This window comes from Sciurus vulgaris, assembly GCF_902686455.1.
Source record: "Sciurus vulgaris genome assembly, chromosome: 17".
Taxonomy (NCBI): domain Eukaryota; kingdom Metazoa; phylum Chordata; class Mammalia; order Rodentia; family Sciuridae; genus Sciurus; species Sciurus vulgaris.
In genome coordinates this window covers 74,699,294-74,719,989 of record NC_136478.1, presented here as the reverse complement: position 1 = coordinate 74,719,989, position 20,696 = coordinate 74,699,294, and the positions used below count along the sequence as shown (strand labels likewise).

General features: G+C 54.2%; 1 protein-coding gene across 1 annotated transcript; it reads right to left on the bottom strand.

Moving 5' to 3' along the window:
* Positions 1 to 2,539: 2,539 nt before the first annotated feature.
* On the bottom strand, positions 2,540 to 12,336 carry ZNF8 (zinc finger protein 8). The gene is made up of 4 exons (XM_079117533.1): positions 12,157 to 12,336; positions 8,322 to 8,448; positions 7,966 to 8,061; positions 2,540 to 4,203 (listed from the first exon to the last, which is right to left on the bottom strand). Exons 1-4 carry the CDS (start codon positions 12,214 to 12,216, stop codon positions 2,771 to 2,773), a joined length of 1,716 nt encoding a protein of 571 aa, XP_078973659.1. The 5' UTR covers positions 12,217 to 12,336; the 3' UTR covers positions 2,540 to 2,770.
* Positions 12,337 to 20,696: the final 8,360 nt, after the last annotated feature.

Sequence of the window (20,696 nt, the reverse complement as noted above, 5' to 3'; positions counted from 1 at the left end):
GGCTCCCAGGAAAGGCTTTGCTTTGAAGCACCATCGGAGATGAGTGTTGGCCTGTTCTCCCCGGACACTGACGGCTGGGGCTTCAGCACTTTCTGAGCCCACGAGGGAAAGACTGCAAGAACTGCAGGGCTCCCTGGCTCTGCCCTGGCTGAGGGGCTGAAGGTGGTCCCTAAACAAAGCCCAGTGGTCTGGCCACTGTTGACTGGGTGCGGACACGAAACTGAGTCCACTGTTTCCTACCTCTGGAGCTGCACTGGCCACTCCGGTTGCAGCAGCTGGTCACTTCTGCCCCAGCTAGTGACTAGTCTTCCTCATCTGTAAAATGCAACGCCTTCACAGAACTATCACAAGCCAAGCCGGTGGCCATGTAAATGCTCACAGTGAACCAGCAAGTGGCCCGGGGCAAGGGATGACCACAGGGTCACTGAATTCAGAGGTGGGAAGAGGAACGGGAGGACATCCCCAGAGGGAGCCCAGTGCAGGGAAGGACCCCAGGGCCAGGTCGGGGTCCTACCTCTGGTGACAGACCTAAGGCTGATCCAGAGCATCAAAGAAACCAGGCTGCCCTACAGAAACCCCACCAGGTGGCCTTCCCAGCATCTGAGGAACAAGGGGTGGCGGGAATCTCGGGGACGGTGTGTGCTGCCGCCCCATCACCCCGCGTAGCGGGCTTCTCCCAGGGAGACCGCTCTGCCCACTCTGAACCCAGGTGACCCAACAGTGCTCCCGCAGTTTATTGCTGGGGACCAGTTTTCACACATGGAGATGGTCATGATCCCTCCTCTCACCGGCCACTGTGCCTTCACAGCGGCGACGGGCGACCCCCGTGGAGGAACCGCCTGCCCGGAGCCAGGGCAGCGCATGCCCAGTCCTGCAGGCTAGGCAGGGGCTGTGGCCAGGGCACATGGGCAGGCCAAAGCTGGTCTCCCTTAGGCCAAAGAGCAGGCTGACACCTTCAGCAAGCATATGCCTGGTGCTGGGCAACAGGGAAGAGCAGCCGTGAGGCACGCGTTCTTTTTGTGTCAGGAACTGTGCGATGAGGGTCAGAGACCCCTGCTCTCTTCAGGACACTTGCAGGGTGGCAACGTGAAGTCTCCCATGCTGGACTTTAAATGCTCATGCCAGAATGTTCTGATTCCCATGAAAACAAAGCCGAGCTCTTCCTGCATTCACAGCGGAGGGAAGGTCTTCCACTGGTCTCCAGCAGAGGCCCCGGACAAGGTGGGAAGAGCTGCAGGCAGGCGGAGTCACGTGGTGACTGCAGGCCCTCGCAGGACAAATCGGGTTATTCTGTTTCCTTTCTAACAAATAAAAAATTAAATAAAAATGGCACGATTAAAGAGATTTAAGAAAGAAAAACTAATAACCAAATGCACTGAGTAGATCTTGTTTAGATTATGATTAGAGCAGAACAAAATCTATGAGGCAATAAAACAAGTGAAAATCCAATATTCCGCAACATCTGCTTAGGTGTGACATTAGCAATGCAGTTTTATTTGACATTCAACAAAATTTTATCATTTTCTTGTTTCAACACAGACATTGGGTAGAATGAACTTTCTTTCCTTTACTGCAATGGCCAGGGGAAGGATACAAATAGTGACCTTGGGGCACGGCCCTGCTTCGAACTCAGAGCCAGCTGCGTGCAAACCATCAGGGCAAACATCAACGTGGCCGAAAAGCCAGAACCTCAGATGACCATATAGACATGACTCTGTCCCTGTGATCAACATGGTCAGCTTGGTGTACCTTGACACTCCCTGCCTTTTAGAAATATATTCAGAAATACAGATAAAATGTTTTCTGGGACAACACGATTCAGGGTAGGAAAGGGACGTGACGGTGGGTGGGGGCCCAGTGGAAACGTGTCATTCCTGTCTCAAAATAGCAAGCGCTAAAAGGTCACTCAGGAGAGTGGTGGATTCTCCACACTCTTCACAGCAAGTACAAAGCTGCAAAATGGTGGAGGTGTCGCCGACACTGCACTGCGTGTAAAGGAGCCGACGACTCCGTCTGATAAGGCCGACCTTCATCGTGTTAGTTCGGCTGGTTATTACTGGGTGGGTACGACGGACGCTGGGGTGGAAGAGCCTTTGCTGAGAAGCTGCCCCAGGCCCTACAGGATGCTGAGCAGCGTCCTTGGCTTTGACCCGGCCGCCAGCGCCTGCTTCCCCAGTCACAGCCAGTCTCCGGTGCTGAGGCTGTGGCTGGAATGTGGGCAAAGCTATGTGTGCTGCCGTGACTGAAGAGCCGGCCCGCGGCCTGGAGCGGGTAGGTGAGGAGCCACCCCCGAGACGCTGACGACATTTTGTTTTTTCCAAAACTTCTGCAAGAGTTATTCGCTACCATGGCACAGGACTGCCCCTCACTGGATTTGCTGAGGCCAACAGCAAACCCCACACCCGCCTAGAGTGACGGGCTACCGCCCCAGGTCCCCCGCCTAAGGGCCACACAGCAGCATGGCAAGATCCCACACGGACTCACGCACATTATTCTACCGTGAAGACTTCATTTCATCCTTTACAAAACAGGCCACATGCTGACTTGTGCACATTACACACGGGTAGGTTTTATTATGGGGAACTCGTTTCACGGAAATGGAGGGATCATCGCGAGGTACCAGCTTGACAGATTCTGGAGCCACCAACCCCAGGTGTTTGAAAGCTGAAGGTTGCCGTCAGCACCCACGCCCACCCTCTCGCCAGGAACGCGTCGGCACACTTACCACATTTCTGCACCTGTGGTCCAGGGCTGCCCGAGAGTCTCTCTCCTATGTGGATTCTCTGATGTCAAGCAACACGGAGGCGCCCATGGAAGGCTCTCCGACCCCAATGACGCGCACGGGGCTGCTCTCCTGCATGATTTCACGGAGGTCAAACAAGGCCAGAGTCCTGCCTGCTGGCTGCCCTGCTTTGGACGGGTCCCCAGGGCTCTCTCCTGCCTTTGTGGGCTGTCTCCGCACAAGCTGTGAACTCCGGCCACAGCGTCCTCGGGCCCGGACCCCGGGCTCCTGCTCTCGGGTGTGCGTGATCTGATGGCGGATGAGGTGGGAGCTCTGAATGAAGCACTTCCCGCACTGGTCACACCTGAAGGGCCTGTCGCTGCGGGGAGTCCCCCCGCCCTGGTGCAGAGGTGGGCTGCAGCCCAGCGTGCCCGCCCACACGTGCCCCGCCAGAGCCGGGGCCTGCTGCAGGACCAGCCGCTGCCGGCACTCGTAGGGCCTCTCGCCAGCGTGCTTCCGCTGGTGCTGGGCCAGGGAGGAGCTGTGCCTGAAGCCCTTCCCACAGTGGCTGCACTCGTAGGGCCTCTCCTCCGTGTGGGTCCGTAGGTGCAGGAAGAGGCAGGTGGTGCGCGAGAAGGACTTGCCACACACGCTGCAGGTGTACGGCTTCTCTCCTGTGTGCGTCCGCTTGTGCCGGCCCAGCGAGGAGTTCTGGTTGAAGGCCCGGCCGCAGTCCTGGCAGGCGTAGGGCTTCTCCCCGGTGTGGATCCTGCGGTGGACGGTGAGGTGCGTGCTGTGGCAGAAGGACTTCCCGCACTCGGCACACTTGTAGGGCTTGTCCCCGGTGTGGATCCGCTCGTGCTGCACCAGGGAGGAGTTCTGGCTGAAGGCCTTGCCGCACTCCCTGCACGTGTAGGGCCTCTCCCCGGTGTGGATCCGCTTGTGCACCGTGAGGTGGGCGTTGTGGTGGAAGGCCTTCCCGCAGTCAGCGCACTTGTAGGGCTTCTCTGGCCCTGGGCTCCGCACCAGCTCTGCCCCGGGAGCTGCCTGCTCAGGGACTCTGGGGCGGGCACGGCGCTCGCAGGGCTGGGGTTCCGGGGAGCCAGTCTGCTGACTGACTGAGAGCGAGTCCTGCTCTGATTGTGTGACTTGTGAGTCACAAGGACAGAAACAGTCTCTCCCGGAGATCTCTGGGAACGGATCTGGGTTGGAACCGTGGACACGGTTTTCCCCAAGCCTGAGACTTCTGGAGCCTTGAACTTGAAGTGGTGCTTCCTTGAGGAGGAACTCCCGTCCCCTCCAGTGGTCCAGGCCCTTCCTGATGGGCTGGCCCGGGCCCTCTCGCTCCCAGGCTCCCTCTGGTGTGGCGGGACGAGGAGGTCCCTCTGGGAGCCCCTGCCTTTCTGAGGCAGGGGACAGCTCCTCTTCAGGAAGGCCCTGCTCCTCGGGTGACGCCAGCCCTGCGGGCGCCAGCTCCCAGCCTGGAAGAAAACGGAACTCTGAGCAGGGAAAAACGGAGCCGGGCAGGGCTGTAGCTCAGTGGGAGGAGAGCCCATCCAGCACGCGAGAGGCCCTGAGCTCCCTTCTTGGCACCCCAAAAATAGATGGATAAATGCAGGTATTGTGTCCACCTGCAACTAAAAACAAGGAGCGGAGACAGGCCCCAAGACCCCAGGCCTGTCACTTCCCAGGAGGGTGGCGGCCTCCCTGGAAAGTCCCCAGATCGTCCTCCTATCCCGAGCCCAAGTTCCCTGAACTCAGACACAGCTGCACACCTCAGGTGCCTCCTGAGGCCACCACGACTTACCACGAACAGCCCCTTGGGAGGAGGCCTGCTTTCTACCTAACGGTTCCCTCTGCATCGCAGGGGTCTGAGGATGCAGACGTCAGCAGGCTGGTCCTCCTGAAGACCCAGAGTCTGCTTCTGGGACTCCCAGCTCCAGAGGCGGCCACAGCCCTGCAGGGCCCCAGGGCTCCCTCGGCGCACCTGCTCCCGGGACAGCGGCTTCGAGAGCTCACGCTCTGCAGCTCGCCCCAGCCCTCGCCCTCCTCACCTGTCCTGCCCATGACACACGTCACACGTCTATTCCTTCAGTGGTCACTGTGTCACACCAGAGTGTCCAGTCAGTGCCTAGAGCCAAAAATCCATCTCAGGCAGTAGGCACTCAAAAATCCATCTCAGTAAGTGCAGGAGGGATTCCAGGGACAACGAGGGCCTGGCCACAGGAAAGGAGCTGGGCCCCTCACCTCAAGCCCCCAAATGTAACTCCGCACAGCACCCAGAGCGGTATGACAGAACGCAGCTCAGCTCACACAAAACCCTGTGCTCCATGCTGTCCACAGCTGCACCGTCAGAAGCAGCTGATGAGGAGCTGGACACACTATGACCTGTTCACTCAACAGCACATTCAGTCACGGAGCAAAGTGTGCACACGGGACGACTGGATGGGCTTGGAAACTCCATGCCACGTCAGAGAAGCCGGACACAGGGTCAAAGAAGCCACGTGGACTCCCAGCTCCAGACGGAGCGAACATCCGCTGTGTGCACCACCCAGGCTGTGGAACCTCGTTCTGGTAGCCAGTGACCCAGGCAGCACAGAAAGGCTCTGGGATCACAGTGGCGGTGGACATGGGAGCCACCGACACGCGCTAGACAGAAGACTTAACAGGAACTGAATCTCAATGAAGTTGTTCTGAGGCTACAAGCAGACAGTCCCCAGCAGTCGGCCCCGCTCCCTGCTCCCCCTGCATGCACCCCTTCCCACAACCTGGACACCCGCCACCCCACCAAAGTCCTGACGCACTGCTCCCTCTGCCTAGGGCCAGCCTGTCACTCCCGGCACTGAGGACCCGGGGGTCCTCAGCAAGCTTTGCTGGAGGGGCTCACGTGGTGAGCTCACAGCCCTCAGCCTGCCAATGTCCCCGAGAGGGTCAATGTGACGGCAGCGCCGACTCTGGTCCAGGCCAGCACTGCCAGTGGAAAGGGCAAAGACCAGACAGGCCCCTGGCCAGGGAGGTCTGAGAAGTGGACACCAGGAGCAGCTGTGACGGATGACCTGAAAACACCGCACTCGAGGGCCACGGGCAGGACACTCGCACGGAGGCTGCGCCAGGCTTCCGCTCTAGCCCGAGCACACTGGGGCTCCCAGATTGGAGCCACATTCCCAGCTGCCTCCAAAACCACTGAGCCCAGCGTCTGGGGGCCACCTGTCCCCAGAGATAAAGCAGTCCATGGAGAGAGAAGCTGAGAGGAACGCTGAGCACAGCTGGCCGGGCGGCTCGCAGCAGGTGAGGCTGTGCCCCAGAGGGAAGCAGTCAGAAGGAAGCAAGATGAGCAATGGGACGAGGAGGGGCTCAGGACACTGGCACCCAGCCCAGCAGACGCGGGTGCACCAGCAGCGCGGCTCTGCCTGCAGAGCATCCTGCTCCCTTAAAAACGAAGAATCACGCTATCTTCTGACAAAGTGGACGCCGTGCCCAACCCTGGAAGATGTGGCCATGTGGCCCTCCCTGGCAAAGGGCCTGCAAATGTGGTCGACTGAACCCGAGAGCGGAAGGTCATCATCCCAGGGACCTCAGGGGACCCACGCAGGAGAGCCGAGCCAGAAAAGGGAGGCGGTGATGGGAACAGAGGTCAGAACGAGGTGCTCCGGAAATGGAAGAGGACCCCCCAGCCAAGGGACATGGTGGAAAAGACAAGACGTGGTGCCCAGGGCCACCAGAAGTCTAGTCCTGACAGACCATTTTGGCCTCTGAGAAAAGAAAGCTGTCTCAGACCCTCTGGAAGGTGGTACTTTGAAAAGCAGCCACAGGACACCAATCCAGAACGTGAAGTGGGCAGTGTGCCCTTTCATAAGCTGTGGACTTCTGCTGCTGTGCAGCACTGGTAACTGTCTGGACATCAGGTCCTTAGACCAGCCACAGTCCTGGCGCCGTGCCGACCCGCGCCAGTAGGACCCTCCGCTCAGTGCCGCAGGGCGCCCGCTGCTCGGTCACGGCTGGGGCCTGTGAGTCGAAGGCAGGCCTCCAGAGGATCCGATTCTCACGGCAGGCCTCAAGTGACAGTGGCGACAGCTAGCGGCCAGGGAAGGGACACAGGTCTGCTGCAGACCCCTCCTGCCAGGCAGGCAGGCGCAGCGCACAGGTGGCCTCTGAACAGGGCAGTGGGAGGCCGACCCAGGCACTGCTGACCACATCCAGATGTGGCCACAGCACCAGGCACCAGCCCTCGGGACAGGTCTGCAGAGCCTAGTCAGTCCCGCACTCCAGATGTCCTTCTTTCCACTTCCCTACTGACCAGGGTCAGGGCAGGAGGAAGTAATCACACCTGACCAGGGAGACCCCCAATGAATGGTTATCTTGGTCCTGATAAAAGGGGACAGATGAACCTTCTTCTCTGCTCCCTTCTTTCCTTCCTTCCTACCTGGAGCACCGATGTGATGGCTGGAGCTGCAGTAGTCACACTGTAAGTCTAAGGAAAGGCCAGGGAAACCGCAGAACCACCAGCCCGGGTATCTCTAAGCTGCAACAACAGCAGCTGACTCAGGGTTTCTGCTCTGTGAGAAAAATGCCTGTCTCTTCTGAGCTGCCCTAACCTGGCTGTAAGGTACCTACAGCTAAACACAATCCCTTCTGACATGAGAACAGGGGAACAGGTTTACAGAATCTAAATACACAGGAACAAAGTGAAGAAGATAAAGAGGCTGAGGCACCAGACAAGGCCTGTGGAGAAGGCCGGTGAGGAGGGGAGACCTGGGAGGAGAGGGAGCAGAGAGCGAGCAGGGAGGAGAGCTGAATGGTTTCTGGGTTCACAGGAGCAGGGCTCAGGCGAGGTGCCACAATGCAGAAGCAGGTATGAAGGCAGACCTGAGGCTGCCTTCCGAAGGGCTGCCTCCAGGTACCTGAGCTGGGCGGAGCCCACCACCCACTCTGGGGGGCTCCCTGTGCACACGTGGTACACCCCAGACTCAGCTGTGCCAGGCAGAGGTTGCCCACGACACCAGGCCCAGGGCAGCCTGACCCGTCTCTAGGCAGGCTCCCGGCTAGGGGCTCCAGGAGGTCCGTGGGGATCTGCAGGTGGAGGGCTGGCTCACTCGGCAGGTGTCACGACCACAGCTGGGAACATCACGACTCAGATACTGCAAGGCCTCCCGGGGCAGGGGTGGCTCGAGGACCCCAAGCGCCACTCCTTCCACAGAATGAATCTCCACTGAGCGCCTGCAGCGCTCCCGGTAGGCTCTCACCTGGATGGCAGCCCTGGGTGACTCCTCTCCCGACCACCCAGAGCTCAGCCCCCTGCTCCAGCTGGGAGATGGCTTCAGGTGTGGCAAGCTCAGGACCTGGAAGCAGGAGAAGGCACAGGAGGTGGGGCTGCTCTGAGGGAGGGCCAGCCCTGGCTCTGCCCGACTTCTGGCCATCAGGACACAGACACCGTGAGACAAGGCGCAGGCTCTGCGCTGTGACAGGAAAGGGTAGGTGCCTCCCCGTTCCCAGATGTGCCCCACAGGCGACAAGGACTGAAGTCAGGTCCTCGCCCCAGGGCCCCACAACCTATGAGGCAGGAAGATTCAGCCTCCGGAGCTTGGAAAGCACTTCTTACCCACAGAGAGCAGGTGCCCAAAGGTCTCCAGCATCACGTCACGGTACAGAGTCCTCTGGGTAGGGTCCAGCTGCCCCCACTCCTCCTGGGTGAAGTCCACAGCCACATCCCTGAAGGTCACAGGCTCCTAAAACATCACAAACAGTCTCCATCAGCTGGACCATCTCCATCAAGGTTCTCTGGCGAGGAAGAATGGGAAAGAGGAAAGTGGGCAGGTCCACGTTCTGAGAGGATGTTCAATGTGAGTGGCGTGAGCCACGTCTCACTGGACACCTACTGAGATGCAGGAGTGGGCTTAAGTGTGGACACGTAAGAGCACACAGCAAGATCAACCACAGCCACCTACAAGAAATCAGGCCATCAGGACTCATCCACCAACAGAGGCTAGCCTAACCCTGGGTTTCAGGCTCCTGAGCTAGAGAAATAGCTGCTGTTTTTGTTATATAGCGAAAGCTAACTCATACTAACACACTGCTCTGTAAATACAAAGTGAGGCTCATCATCCTCCCTGAAAAGAGGGGTGTATGGTCAGGCTCGGAAACTCACCTACCTTAGGGACCAGGCAGGCTCAAGTGACTTTTTAAGAGCCAGTTTGAGAGCCCACAAGTGGACTTACCCTGTGAGTAGTGGGGCCAGAAGTTACAGGGAGCACATGCCCTGTCTGAAGGGGCAACAGGGACTGGGAACTGACTGAATGTGGGGAAACACAGGGCACAAGCGGTCACAACTGCCAATGTCTGAGGACAAGGTAGAAACTCAGTGGGCTGTCTATGCGAGTAATTCCCGTGTCTGTAAAAACGTCTCGAACAAAACTCTTCTGTGTGCTGGTTGTGGCTACACTTGAAAGTCAACTGTTTCTGGATCGGAGTCTTGGCTTGGCCACTGCTTCCCCAGGAGGCCCCAAGTGTGTAGTGCCACCGTCTCCCAGTCTCCATAAGTACTAAGCACCACTCCTTTGGGGTGGAGGTGAGAAGTAGGTGGCTGAAAGCTGTGATACAGGACAACTGGAAGCCACATGCAGAACAGTCGGTTCTCTCCCTCGCACCACATATACCGATTAACTGAGAATGAAGGAAGGATGGAAACACAGAGGCAGACGACTCCCAGGAGAAAACATGGGATAGGCCACTGTGACCTAAAAGACTCCCAGGAGAAAACATGGGATAGGCCACTGTGACCTAGGGTGTGGGAAGGGTTCTTGAACATGAAACCAAAAGCACAGACAAAAGGAAATATAAACGAATTCGACTTCAAAACTAAAAGATCTTTGTGGTTCAAAGGACACGCTCAAGAAAGTTGGGGGGGCACACCGAAGGTTTATATCTAGAACATAAAAAGACTCTTACAACTCGATAAGAAAAGAAAACAGTCAAAATAGGCAGAGACTCTGAAAAGATACTTCTGCAAGAAAGATACATAAGATACACAAATGACAAATGAGCACATGAAAAGATGCTCAGCATCATTGATCAGGGAAACACAAAGCAAACCACACAACAAAGAGTGCAATTAAAAAGAAAAATTTTAAGTGGATTTAAAAATGCTAAAGAAAATGTGAACTGGTGGCCACGTGGCTCTGGCCTGACACCTACAGGGCGGTGGCTGGGAACAGAGGGTTCTGCTCCTGAACCGTGTCCTCTCATTCTACTCAGAAGGTCTGCCAACCCGGACACCTGCTCCTCGTGCCTCCTGCCCCCACCGGCCCTGGTGCTCCACTCTGCATGGCTGCTGGGCTGCTGGTGACAGGTCCCGCAGGCGGAGGTCGACTGCTCTGTGCTGTCACACAAGGAGCCTGCGTCTACTGTCCTGCGAGTCTCCCTGCAGCCCTCCTCTTGCCCTGCGCTGCTGGGGCCTGGAGCAGAGGGGCTGTGCTCAGATCTCCGCCCACCCCACATTCTTCTTCTACTGACCAGACCACCCAGTCACCTGCCAGCACCTTGCCACTGGGCTCCGCCCCTCCTCTTTTTCCCCAGGCCTTAGTTCTCAGTATCTCTCTTACCTTCATTCCCCAGGTGCCATCCCATGTCACACCTGCTTAAAACAAGTGAATGGCTTTTTCTCACCTTTGAATACAGGATGATCCTTCTTAACCTGGCTATAGTAAGCTGAAAAACGGCTCCCAGAGGTATCTAGGTCCTGGTTCCTAGAACCTGTGCACATTATGGCATACAGCAAAAAGGACTTTGCAGATGAGATTAGGATCTTAAAATAGATTGGGGCTGGGGTAGTGGCTGTGTTACAGAGTGCTTGCCTGGCATGTATGAGACACTGGGTTCGATTCTCAACACCATATATAAATAAATAAAATAAAGGTCCATCGACAATTAAAAAATATTAATAAAAAATAGAGATTATCCTGTCGGGTCCTAAATGCAATCACAAGTGTCCAATAGGCAGGCAGGCAGAGGAAGAGACTTGACTATAGAAGACAGAAGGCAGCAGAGCCATTGAAGCAAGAAGCTACACTGCTGGCTTTGAAAAGAGACAAAAGGCCAAGAGGCAAGGAATGTGTCTACAGCTCTCCTAGCTGGAAAAGTGAGGAACAGGTTCTCCCCTAGAACCCTGGCAGGGAGGTAGCCTTTCTCACACCTTAACTCCAGTCCAATGAAACTCCTTTCAGACGTCTCACCTCCAGACTTAAGCAGCCACAACAAAGTAACTGTGAAGCCCTTCACTTTTGGCCCTTGCTTTGTGGCAAACAATTTCCAACATGGTCCCCAATGATCTCCAGACCTTGTGTAGTCTCCTCCTGCTCTGAGCAAGGCTTACTTGTGTAACTCATAGGATACTGTGGAAATGAAGGTCTGGATTTTGTTCCCTGGGCATGAGGCATCTACCACCTTACCCTCTCCTGGATCACTGGCTCTTCAGAGAGCAGACACCATGTTATGAGGACACCCAAGCAGTTCCACAAGGGCCCACGTGGGAAGAAACAAGACCTCCTGCCAAAAGTCGTGTGCATGAGCCATCAATTCTGAAGTGACAACGGCTAGGGTAAGATCTTGGTTTTAATTTTAAGAGCCTGAGCCAGAACCACCAGCTGAATCATTCCAGGATTCCCACCCTATTTATTTTTTCAGGATAGTAAGATTTGGGGGTATTTGTTACACGGCAACAAATAACTTATACACTTCTCCAGCACTTCTTATTGCTTATTCCCCGCCAAGAACAAAGTACAGCTGGGCATGGTGGTGCACTCTTCTAATCGCAGTCACTCAGGAGGCTGAGGCAGGAGGATCACAAGTTCCAGATTAGCCTCAGCAACTTAGCGAGACCCTGTCTCCAAATAAACACTGGAAAGGGTTGAGGCTGTCGCTCGGTGGTAAAGCGCCTCTGGGCTAAATCCCAGCATCTCACACACACGGCACAAGCTACAGTCGGGTCACGTTCCATGCACGTTCGTGGTGACACACATCTGAAAACCGGCGACCAGGACCATCAGTGTCACCGTGTGACCCAGACGCGAAGTGCGCTCCGGCCCGCAGGCAGGCCGACCACACTCGGCACGGCGTGACTTGGAGCTGCAGAGCTTGCGGAAGGGGACGTATGGTTCCTGCCCCGCGGAGGGCCGCCCAGCGCCGCGGGGTGACCGGCCTCCGCGCGCGGCCCCGGCCTCCCTCGGAGGGCCTCCCTCCCAAGGGGGCCTCGCAGCCCCGGCCTGGGTGTCTGCTGGCTCACGCATTTCGGCATCTCCGGGCGACGGTGCCCGCCAGTCCTTCGCCAGCCACATGCCTAGCTGTCCGCACGGCCCAGAGAGCCGCCCGCGGCGCGGGGCGGGCTGCAGGCCAGTGGCCACCGGGCCCCGGCCCGGGCCCGCCGCCGTTGTCCTCCTTACCTGAGGCCGTGCCGCCGCCGGCCGCGCGGCCATCGCCACCGCTTCGTGTTCGCAGTCCATCCTGGCCGAAGGATCGAGCACCCGAGCCCGAGGGGACCCAAGCCAGAGAGACGCTCCCAGCAAGAAGACCACCCCACCAGCCGTCCGCGGGACAATGGCGGCCACGCCTGTGACGCTGTGACTACAACTCCCAGAAGGCCAGGCGGCGCGGCGCCGAGCCGGACCAATGGGAACCGCCGCAAGCCAGGCCTTCGGCCAATGGGGGCGTCCTGTCCCCCCCCACGCGACCCATGGGAGGCCCCGCCCGTCGGGCCTTCGGCCAATGGGGGCGTCCTGTCCCCCCCCCACGCGACCCATGCGAGGCCCCGCCCGTCGGGCCTTCGGCCAATGGGGGCGTCCTGTCCCCCCCCCCCACGCGACCCATGGGAGGCCCCGCCCGTCGGGCCTTCGGCCAATGGGGGCGTCCTGTCCCCCCCCCCCCCGCGACCCATGCGAGGCCCCGCCCGTCGGGCCTTCGGCCAATGGGGCGTCCTGTCCCCCCCCCCCCACGCGACCCATGGGAGGCCCCGCCCGTCGGGCCTTCGGCCAATGGGGGCGTCCTGTCCCCCCCCACGCGACCCATGGGAGGCCCCGCCCGTCGGGCCTTCGGCCAATGGGGGCGTCCTGTCCCCCCCCCACGCGACCCATGCGAGGCCCCGCCCGTCGGGCCTTCGGCCAATGGGGGCGTCCTGTCCCCCCCCACGCGACCCATGGGAGGCCCCGCCCGTCGGGCCTTCGGCCAATGGGGGCGTCCTGTCCCCCCCCCGCGACCCATGCGAGGCCCCGCCCGTCGGGCCTTCGGCCAATGGGGGCGTCCTGTCCCCCCCCCACGCGACCCATGGGAGGCCCCGCCCGTCGGGCCTTCGGCCAATGGGGGCGTCCTGTCCCCCCCCCCACGCGACCCATGGGAGGCCCCGCCCGTCGGGCCTTCGGCCAATGGGGGCGTCCTGTCCCCCCCCCACGCGACCCATGGGAGGCCCCGCCCGTCGGGCCTTCGGCCAATGGGGGCGTCGCTGTGGCTCGGGATCGACTCTGAGGCGGCCGCGGTAGCAGGGTCTGCGCAATGGCGGGAGCGAGGCCCGCGGCCGCCCCGCACAGCCTCCCGGGGCCCGCGCGAGCCGGCGGCCGGGCCGGCGGGAAGTCGCGCAGCCCTTCATGCTGCAGCGCGCACGCCCGTGGTACCAAAGACGCTTTCCTGCGTCGAGTTTGCACCGACGCCCGGTTTAGCCGATGCCCTGGACCTCGGGGCTGGTGTCCGACGGGGCGCTGACCAGATGGCTTCTCCACGCGGGGCGACCCTTCCGTGGCCAGTCTGTTCTGTGGCTCTCTTGGAGTCCATCAGCGGCTATGAAACCGAGACGTCCGCCGGGACGAATCCGCACCAGGGAGAGCCAGCCCACAGCAGGCAGGAAACGGGCCGCGGCCACCGGCGCCGCTGCCTGCGGGGCGCACGGAGCACCAGCGAGCTCTCAGGCTGTGTGCTCCCTTGTCCCCCGAGGCTCAGGTGAGACGCCGAGCTTCCCAGAGGCTGCAGGAGGATGATCCTGTGAGCAGATTGGAATCCTAAGAGCTTCGATTAAAACCGTTCTGCCGGTGGTTGGCATGGACTATTCATTTTCGGTACCGGGGACTGGACCCAGGGCACTTAACCTCTGAGCCACATCCTCAGCCCTTTTCCCATCTGATTTAGAGACAGGGTCTCCCTGAGTCACGTAGGGCCTCGCTAAACGGACGAGGCCTACCTGTTCCACCTGATCCTTTGGTGCTGACCTGAATTTTCCAGGTTACCAGTGAGGGGAATCAGAAATCCAGATCCACGCTGATTGGATTGCTGCCTAACCCGGGGCCAGTGAGCGTGGCCAGGAGGATCAGGGGACTCATGGGTCAGTCTAGATCACAGGCTAAGTGGGTTGAGACGGGGGACTCTGATTGGGGTGGGGGCACCTGGGATTGAACCCGGAGTGCTTAACTACTGAGTCACCCCCAGCCCTTTTTATATTTTATTTAAAGACAGGGTCTCACTGGGTTGTTTACAGCCTGAATTGCTGAGGTTGGTTTCAAACCTGTGATCCTCCTGCCTCAATCTCCCCAGCCAACAGGATTACAGGTGTGTACCACCACACCTGGCAGAAATCAGCCTCTTTAGTGTTGCAGTAATTTCGCTAGGGACCTATTTGTAGCAAGAATCGCCTACCCTGACTCAAAAGCCAATGAGAGCCAGGTGTGGTGGCGCTGGCCTGTAGTTTCATGGCTCCAAGGCGGAAGGATCTGGAGTTCAAAGCCAGCCTCAGCAACTTAGTGAGGCCCTGAGTAACTCAGTGAGACCCTGTCTCTAAATGAAATGCAAAGGCCTGAGTATGTGGCTCAGTGGTTAAGCCCCACTGGATTCACTCCCCAGTACAAAAAGCAAAAGCAAAAACAAACAACAACAAAAATAGCCAGTGAGAGGGGCTGGGGTTGTGGCTCAGTGGTAGAGCACTTGCCTTGCACATGTGGGCCCCTGGGTCCCCGCCTCAGCACCACATAAAAATAAAGGTATTGTGTCCATGTACAACTAAAAAAAAGAAAGAAAGAAAAGAGCCAATGAGAAAGGAGAATTCCAACTGTTCCTCCAAGCAAGCATAAACCAGAACCTGCGGTGTGGTCTAGGATAGATGGTAATGCTGATGTTACACAAATGTGAGTCAGCTTAAGCCAGAGGTTGGTCCGTCCAGCGGAACCGGCGCGGAGAAAGGAGACACCACCAATCTTTAGTTGACGAGATTTATTGCGTCCTCCCTGTTTCTCTGTCTCCTTTGTTCTCTCCCTATCTTCCTTCTTCCTATCTCTCCCTCTCTCCTCCCCCAGTTTCCTAGCTTATCAGCCAATTATAGCAAAGCTTTCTCTCGCCAGGAGAGCAGGCAGAGGAATGCCAGCATAGCACTGTATGAATCACGAGCTGTCCACGCGCGGCATGATATTAGATAGCCAATCCTTGAGCCTGGCGTTAACACGTCATAAGTCTCCAAGGAACTAGTAGGCAAGCAGCCTTTTTGGGTACTTCCTTATTTTGGTATCCAGTGCCCTTTGGCTCACTGCCAGGCGCCATCTTGTTTAAGATGGCCCTCAACAGGCTCCCCCTTTTTATTGTTAAAAGAAAAGGACAGTGACTGCCTGTCGTAGGTGCCAGAGTCAGACTTTATCCTTACCCGTCATTGAGAGTCAAAGAGCTGTTGGCATGCTTTGATCCCTGTCTTAGGTTGGTATAAAGTCCACCCTGTGCTTCCCCGCCTTTGACTACCAGTCCTGTAATTGGGAGAGCCAAATCTGCGGATCAGAGCCTTGGTCCATGGCCATAAGGGCTTGCCATACCACTAAGGCTTGCCGTCTTTGATGACTCCTTAGAAACAACAGATATCTGAGCAGCAATAGTAACAGCAAGAACAACAATCCCATCATAGCAAAACTTCCCATCCGTTGTTTACCAAATTGTAATGCTGACTAAGAAACTAATGGCTTCTGGCATACCCGGGACCTTGACCTGAGTACTATTTACCACAAATATAGAATTTCTTGATAGGGTAGCCAAATTAGTAAACTCTTCAGTTCATGTCCCATTAAGCATGCTACCAAGCCGTTTGGACAGATTGGCAGCAGCAGTAATATTAGAATAGGGTATAGGGGTAACGCATAGTGCTTGGGCATGCACTAGACAGCCCGTCTGTGAGGCAACAGTCAACATGTCCACTTGTTCTTGTAGTAAGTCCACTCTTTGGTTTAGAATCAGGATTCCCGTGGTGAGATGTGCATTGATGTTTTCCTGGGCTGTCAATACTTCGGCAGTGGCTCGTGACAGGTTGTTGAGCGTGTGAGCAGTAGGAAGAGCAGTTCCTAGGGCAAGTCCAGCAGCAGTGGCAGCAGCTGCAGCAGCCGCCACAGCAACAGCGATGGCTATAATAGCTGAGATACCAAAATCTCTTTTTGCTCTCATGGGTAGGAAATTCCACTCACTATGATTTAAGGTCACTGGGACTGGAATGAATTTTGGAATCCTGGCAATCAGAGCCAGAGGAAATAATGAAGCATCCCAACAACTAGACACATAACACTTTGGTTAGCACAGTTAAGGACCTCCGTATCATTATTATTGTTATTAGTAATGTGAATATTAAACTTAGAACTGTTAGAATGAACAGAACGGAGACGTGACACATACGGGAGTCAGGGGAGAGCCTGATAAAAGGAAGAGAAATTGGCCTCACACCCTGCATAACTATAAGCAGGGGTATCACTTCCCTCTATATAGGCTGCTTTCGGCTGCACCTTTGTTGAATGAGAGAGAGACTGCCTCCCTGTATCATGGCGGTTTCTGAGGTGGCTAACCAGAGGAAGCAAAGACTACCCCTTAACTAGAAGTTTAGACTAGTAATAAGTGGCTTTACAGTGGAACCGGCTGGTAGGTAAGGGATACCTAGAAGTTCTGTACTAGGAAATAATTGAGGGGAAATTTGTGCGCCATGAGTGATAAACCCCCAAAAGTTTCAGGAAGGGCCAACAACAGCAGGCTTACCACCATCACCATCATTTTGTGTTTCGGTGCCATTTTCTTTCTCATGGATAGTTCTTTTTTTATTATTTATTTATTTTTATTGTAAACAAATGGGATGCATGTTGTTTCTGTTTGTACGTGGAGTAATAGCATACCATTTGCATATTCATACATTTACATAGAGTGATGATGTTTGACTCATTCTATTATTTTTTCCTTCCCCCCACCCCTCCCACCTCTCTTTTCCCTCTATACAGTCCCTCCTTCCTCCATTCTTGCCCCCCTCCCACCCCCCATTATGTGTCATCATCCGCTTATCAGTGAGATCATTCGCCTTTTGGATTTTTGAGATTGGCTTATCTCACTTAGCATGATATTCTCCAATTTCATCCTCTCATGGATAGTCCTTACCAAGCGCTCCGGGACCCAGATAGGTGGTTGTTGGTCCTGAGGAAAAACACAAACAGATCCTCTCCCCCAAATTAATACTGGGTCAGGTCCTTTCCAGGACCCAGTCAAGCTGTCTTTCCACATTGCTTGTGGATGGCCACCAGACTTTCCACTAAAATGTCTATCAGCCGCAGTACGGCCCATAGCATCCAAATTTAAAAAATTGAGGGTGAATAAAGCAAGGTTAAGTCTGTTCTTGGGAGGGGCTAATGCCCCTATTCCCCTTTTGTTTAGTTAAGCAGACTTTCAATGTTTGATTAGCCCTTTCCACGATAGCTTGTCCTTGTGGATTGTAGGGCAATCCTGTAGAATGACAGATATTAAACTTTGAGCAAAACTGTTGAAATGAAGAAGAAGTATACACAGGCCCATTATCTGTTTTAAATGATTTTGGCCTTCCCATAGTAGCAAAGGCTTGAAGGCAATGACTGATTACATCTTTTGTCTTTTCTCCTGTACGGGCGGTGGCAAATATATATCCTGAGTAGGTATCTACAGTTACATGTACAAATCTTAAAGTACCAAATTCAGGGAGATGGGTGACATCCATCTGCCATAGATGATTTGGAAGGAGTCCTCTAGGATTGACTCCAAAATGAGGAACAGATAAATGAGACACAGAGGCAGGACACTGTTTTACTATATTTCTGGCTTGTTCTTTTGTAATGTTATATTTTATTTTGAGAGTAGTAGCATTGAAGTGAAAATCTTTATGGAAATTAATTGCTTCTTGTACAATTTTAAACACATGAGGATCTCGAGTAGCTGAGTCTGCAGTAGAATTTCCTTGAGCTAAAGCCCAGGTAAGCCTGATATGGCCTATATATAAAGGTTCTTTGCGAACCCACAGAAGAGTCTGTACTTGATAAAAGCATTGTTGTAAGGTAGATTGAGGGCTAATGGGTCCAGCTGTCTCAAGCCAGGGCACAAGCTGGGCAATATAGAGACTGTCAATATAAATATTTAAAGGTTCCTCAGGAAATGTTTGTAAGGCAGTTATAATTGCTTCTAGCTCAGTTTTTTGAGCAGACTTATGAGAAGTAATAATAGTCTGTACTTTATCAGAAACTACTGTAGCTGTGCTGGAGGAGCAGCCATATGTAAGGATTGTTTTTGCTGCTGGGATAGGTTGATTCTTAACAACCTGAGGGAAAATAACAGGATGTCTTTTGAAGAAGCTGACAATAGGTGAACTTGGCAAGTGATTATCAAATGTGGCCATGGTGGAACAATAGACAATTGCCCAATCTTCATTATTGTTAACTAGTATTTCAATCTGTTTTGCCATGTACGGGACACTAACTGTCTGAGGGTGAACTCCAAAAACTCGAAGGGCTGTCTTAAGTCCTAATGTAACTAGATTTGCTACCATCACAGGATACGGGGAAACAATATTTTTGGGAGACACTGGCAAATGGATCCATATCAGGGGTCCAGTTCGCCACAATAGACCTGTAGGAGTATATTCAGAATCTAACACTATGAGGGTAAAAGGCAAGGATAGATCAACTCTATCACTATGAGCATATTCTAAAGCTTGTTCTACTAACCTCAAGACTTTTCTACCTTCAGAAGTTAAATTTCTGGGGGATGTAGGGTCTGAATCTCCTTGGAGAATATCAAACAGAGGCTTAAGTTGACCAGTGGTGATTCCCAAATTTGGCCTTACCCAATTTATATCACCTAATAATTTTTGAAAATCATTTAGAGTCTTAAGCTTTTCCATGACTAATTGAATTTTTTGCGGCCTAACACAGGTATCTAATATTTGATGTCCTAGAAAGGTAATAGGGCTGTGGGTTTGCACCTTTTCTGGGGCCACATGTAATCCCCATTTTCCTAGGATTTCAAAAATATTGTCAAATATCCTTAATAAAAGTCTCCTGTTCCCTATGAGCCAAAAGAATATCATCCATATAATGGAGATAATAAAGTCCTTTACAATTCTGTCTAATCTGTGATATAGCCTGGCCAACATCCATTTGACACATAGTGGGACTATTTGACATTTCCTGGGGAAGGACCACCCATTGGTATCTAGTATTAGGCCCTTCATTATTCAAAGAGGGAATGGAAAAGGCAAATCGAGGGCTATCCTCAGGATGCACAGGAATGGAAAAGAAACGGTCTTTTATGTCTAGAGATGATATGGTAATGTTTTGGAATAGCAGCTAATGAGGGGAGACCCAGTGGCACTGGGCCCATAATCTGCATACTGGAATTTATGGCTCTCAGATCTTGCAAGAGTCGCCATTTCCCAGACTTCTTTTTTATGACAAAAACCAATGTATTCCAAGGGAAAGTGGAAGGAATGATATGGTTTCCTTTAATTGTTGACTGACTATTTCCTGGGCTGCCTCTATTTTTTCTTTAGAAAGGGGCCACTGGGGGACCCAGATAGGATCATAGGATTTTCATGTTATCTTTAATGGTTCAGTGACCCCTGATTTGGCCCATGAAGAGCAGCGGCTATTACTTGTCCTGTAATGACTGCATCATTGATATCCCTGCAGGCCTTTATATAGGTACTTAAACCTTTATTTTTCCATGGTCTTATAGCTTCTTTACACCATCTATTTGGTTGCTCATAAGCTAATTGTTTTATTAAGGGCATAGCTTGTTCTGAATCCCCAAATACTCTAGCAGCTGTTTGGATTAATCTGTCAACAAAATCTGCAAATGGTTCGTTACTCCCCTGAATCACCTTAGACAACCGTCCCTGTAAATCTCCTGTCCCTTGAATTAACCTGCAGGCTTTAGTGGCAGCAGCAGCAATTTGTGCATATACTCCAGGATCGTAAATAATCTGCTGTTGAATACCTTCATAGTTTCCTTCTCCTGTCAGCATTTCTACATTTCTTTGGGGAAAGCCTGCGGCAGCGTCACAACATGCTGTTTCTAATGAGGCTTCCTGCCGTGCGGTCTTCCACACTAAGTACTGCCCCGCTGATAGCACAGTTTTACATAGCCTTTTCCAATCTTCCGGCACTAGATTTAGCCCCGATACTGATTCCAACATACTAATTGTAAATGGGGCCTGTGGACCGTACATAGCCACTGCCTCCTTAAAACTTTCTACTGTTTTGAAATCCAGAGGTTGGTGGAGTCTTTGTGTATTTTGGTCCTCTAGCACAGGGAAGAGTCGTGGGACTGCCGAGGTTTCCTGAAGGGGGTTTCTTCTCCCCGCGGTGAAAACCCATCTGATTCATAGCATGAGCCAACTCCTCCCAAGGGTACCTTGGGGGATACAGGGGGCAGGCTGCCTGGGGGGGGGGGGCTGCTGCCTCCAGGAAGGGATTGGTGTTCCTTCCTGATATAACTGATGGGGGAGACCATGTCCCTGATGCTCTTTCTAATTCCTCCCTAGTAAGCCCCTCCTCCTCCTCTTCCTCTTCAGGAGAAGTTACGCTTAGTTGTTCTTTTATCTCTTCCAGACACATATTTCCTTCTTCTACTAAAGTTTTTACTCTGCCTTTCTCAGATGTTAGACATTCCTTAATGAGCTGCCACATGGGAAAAGTAC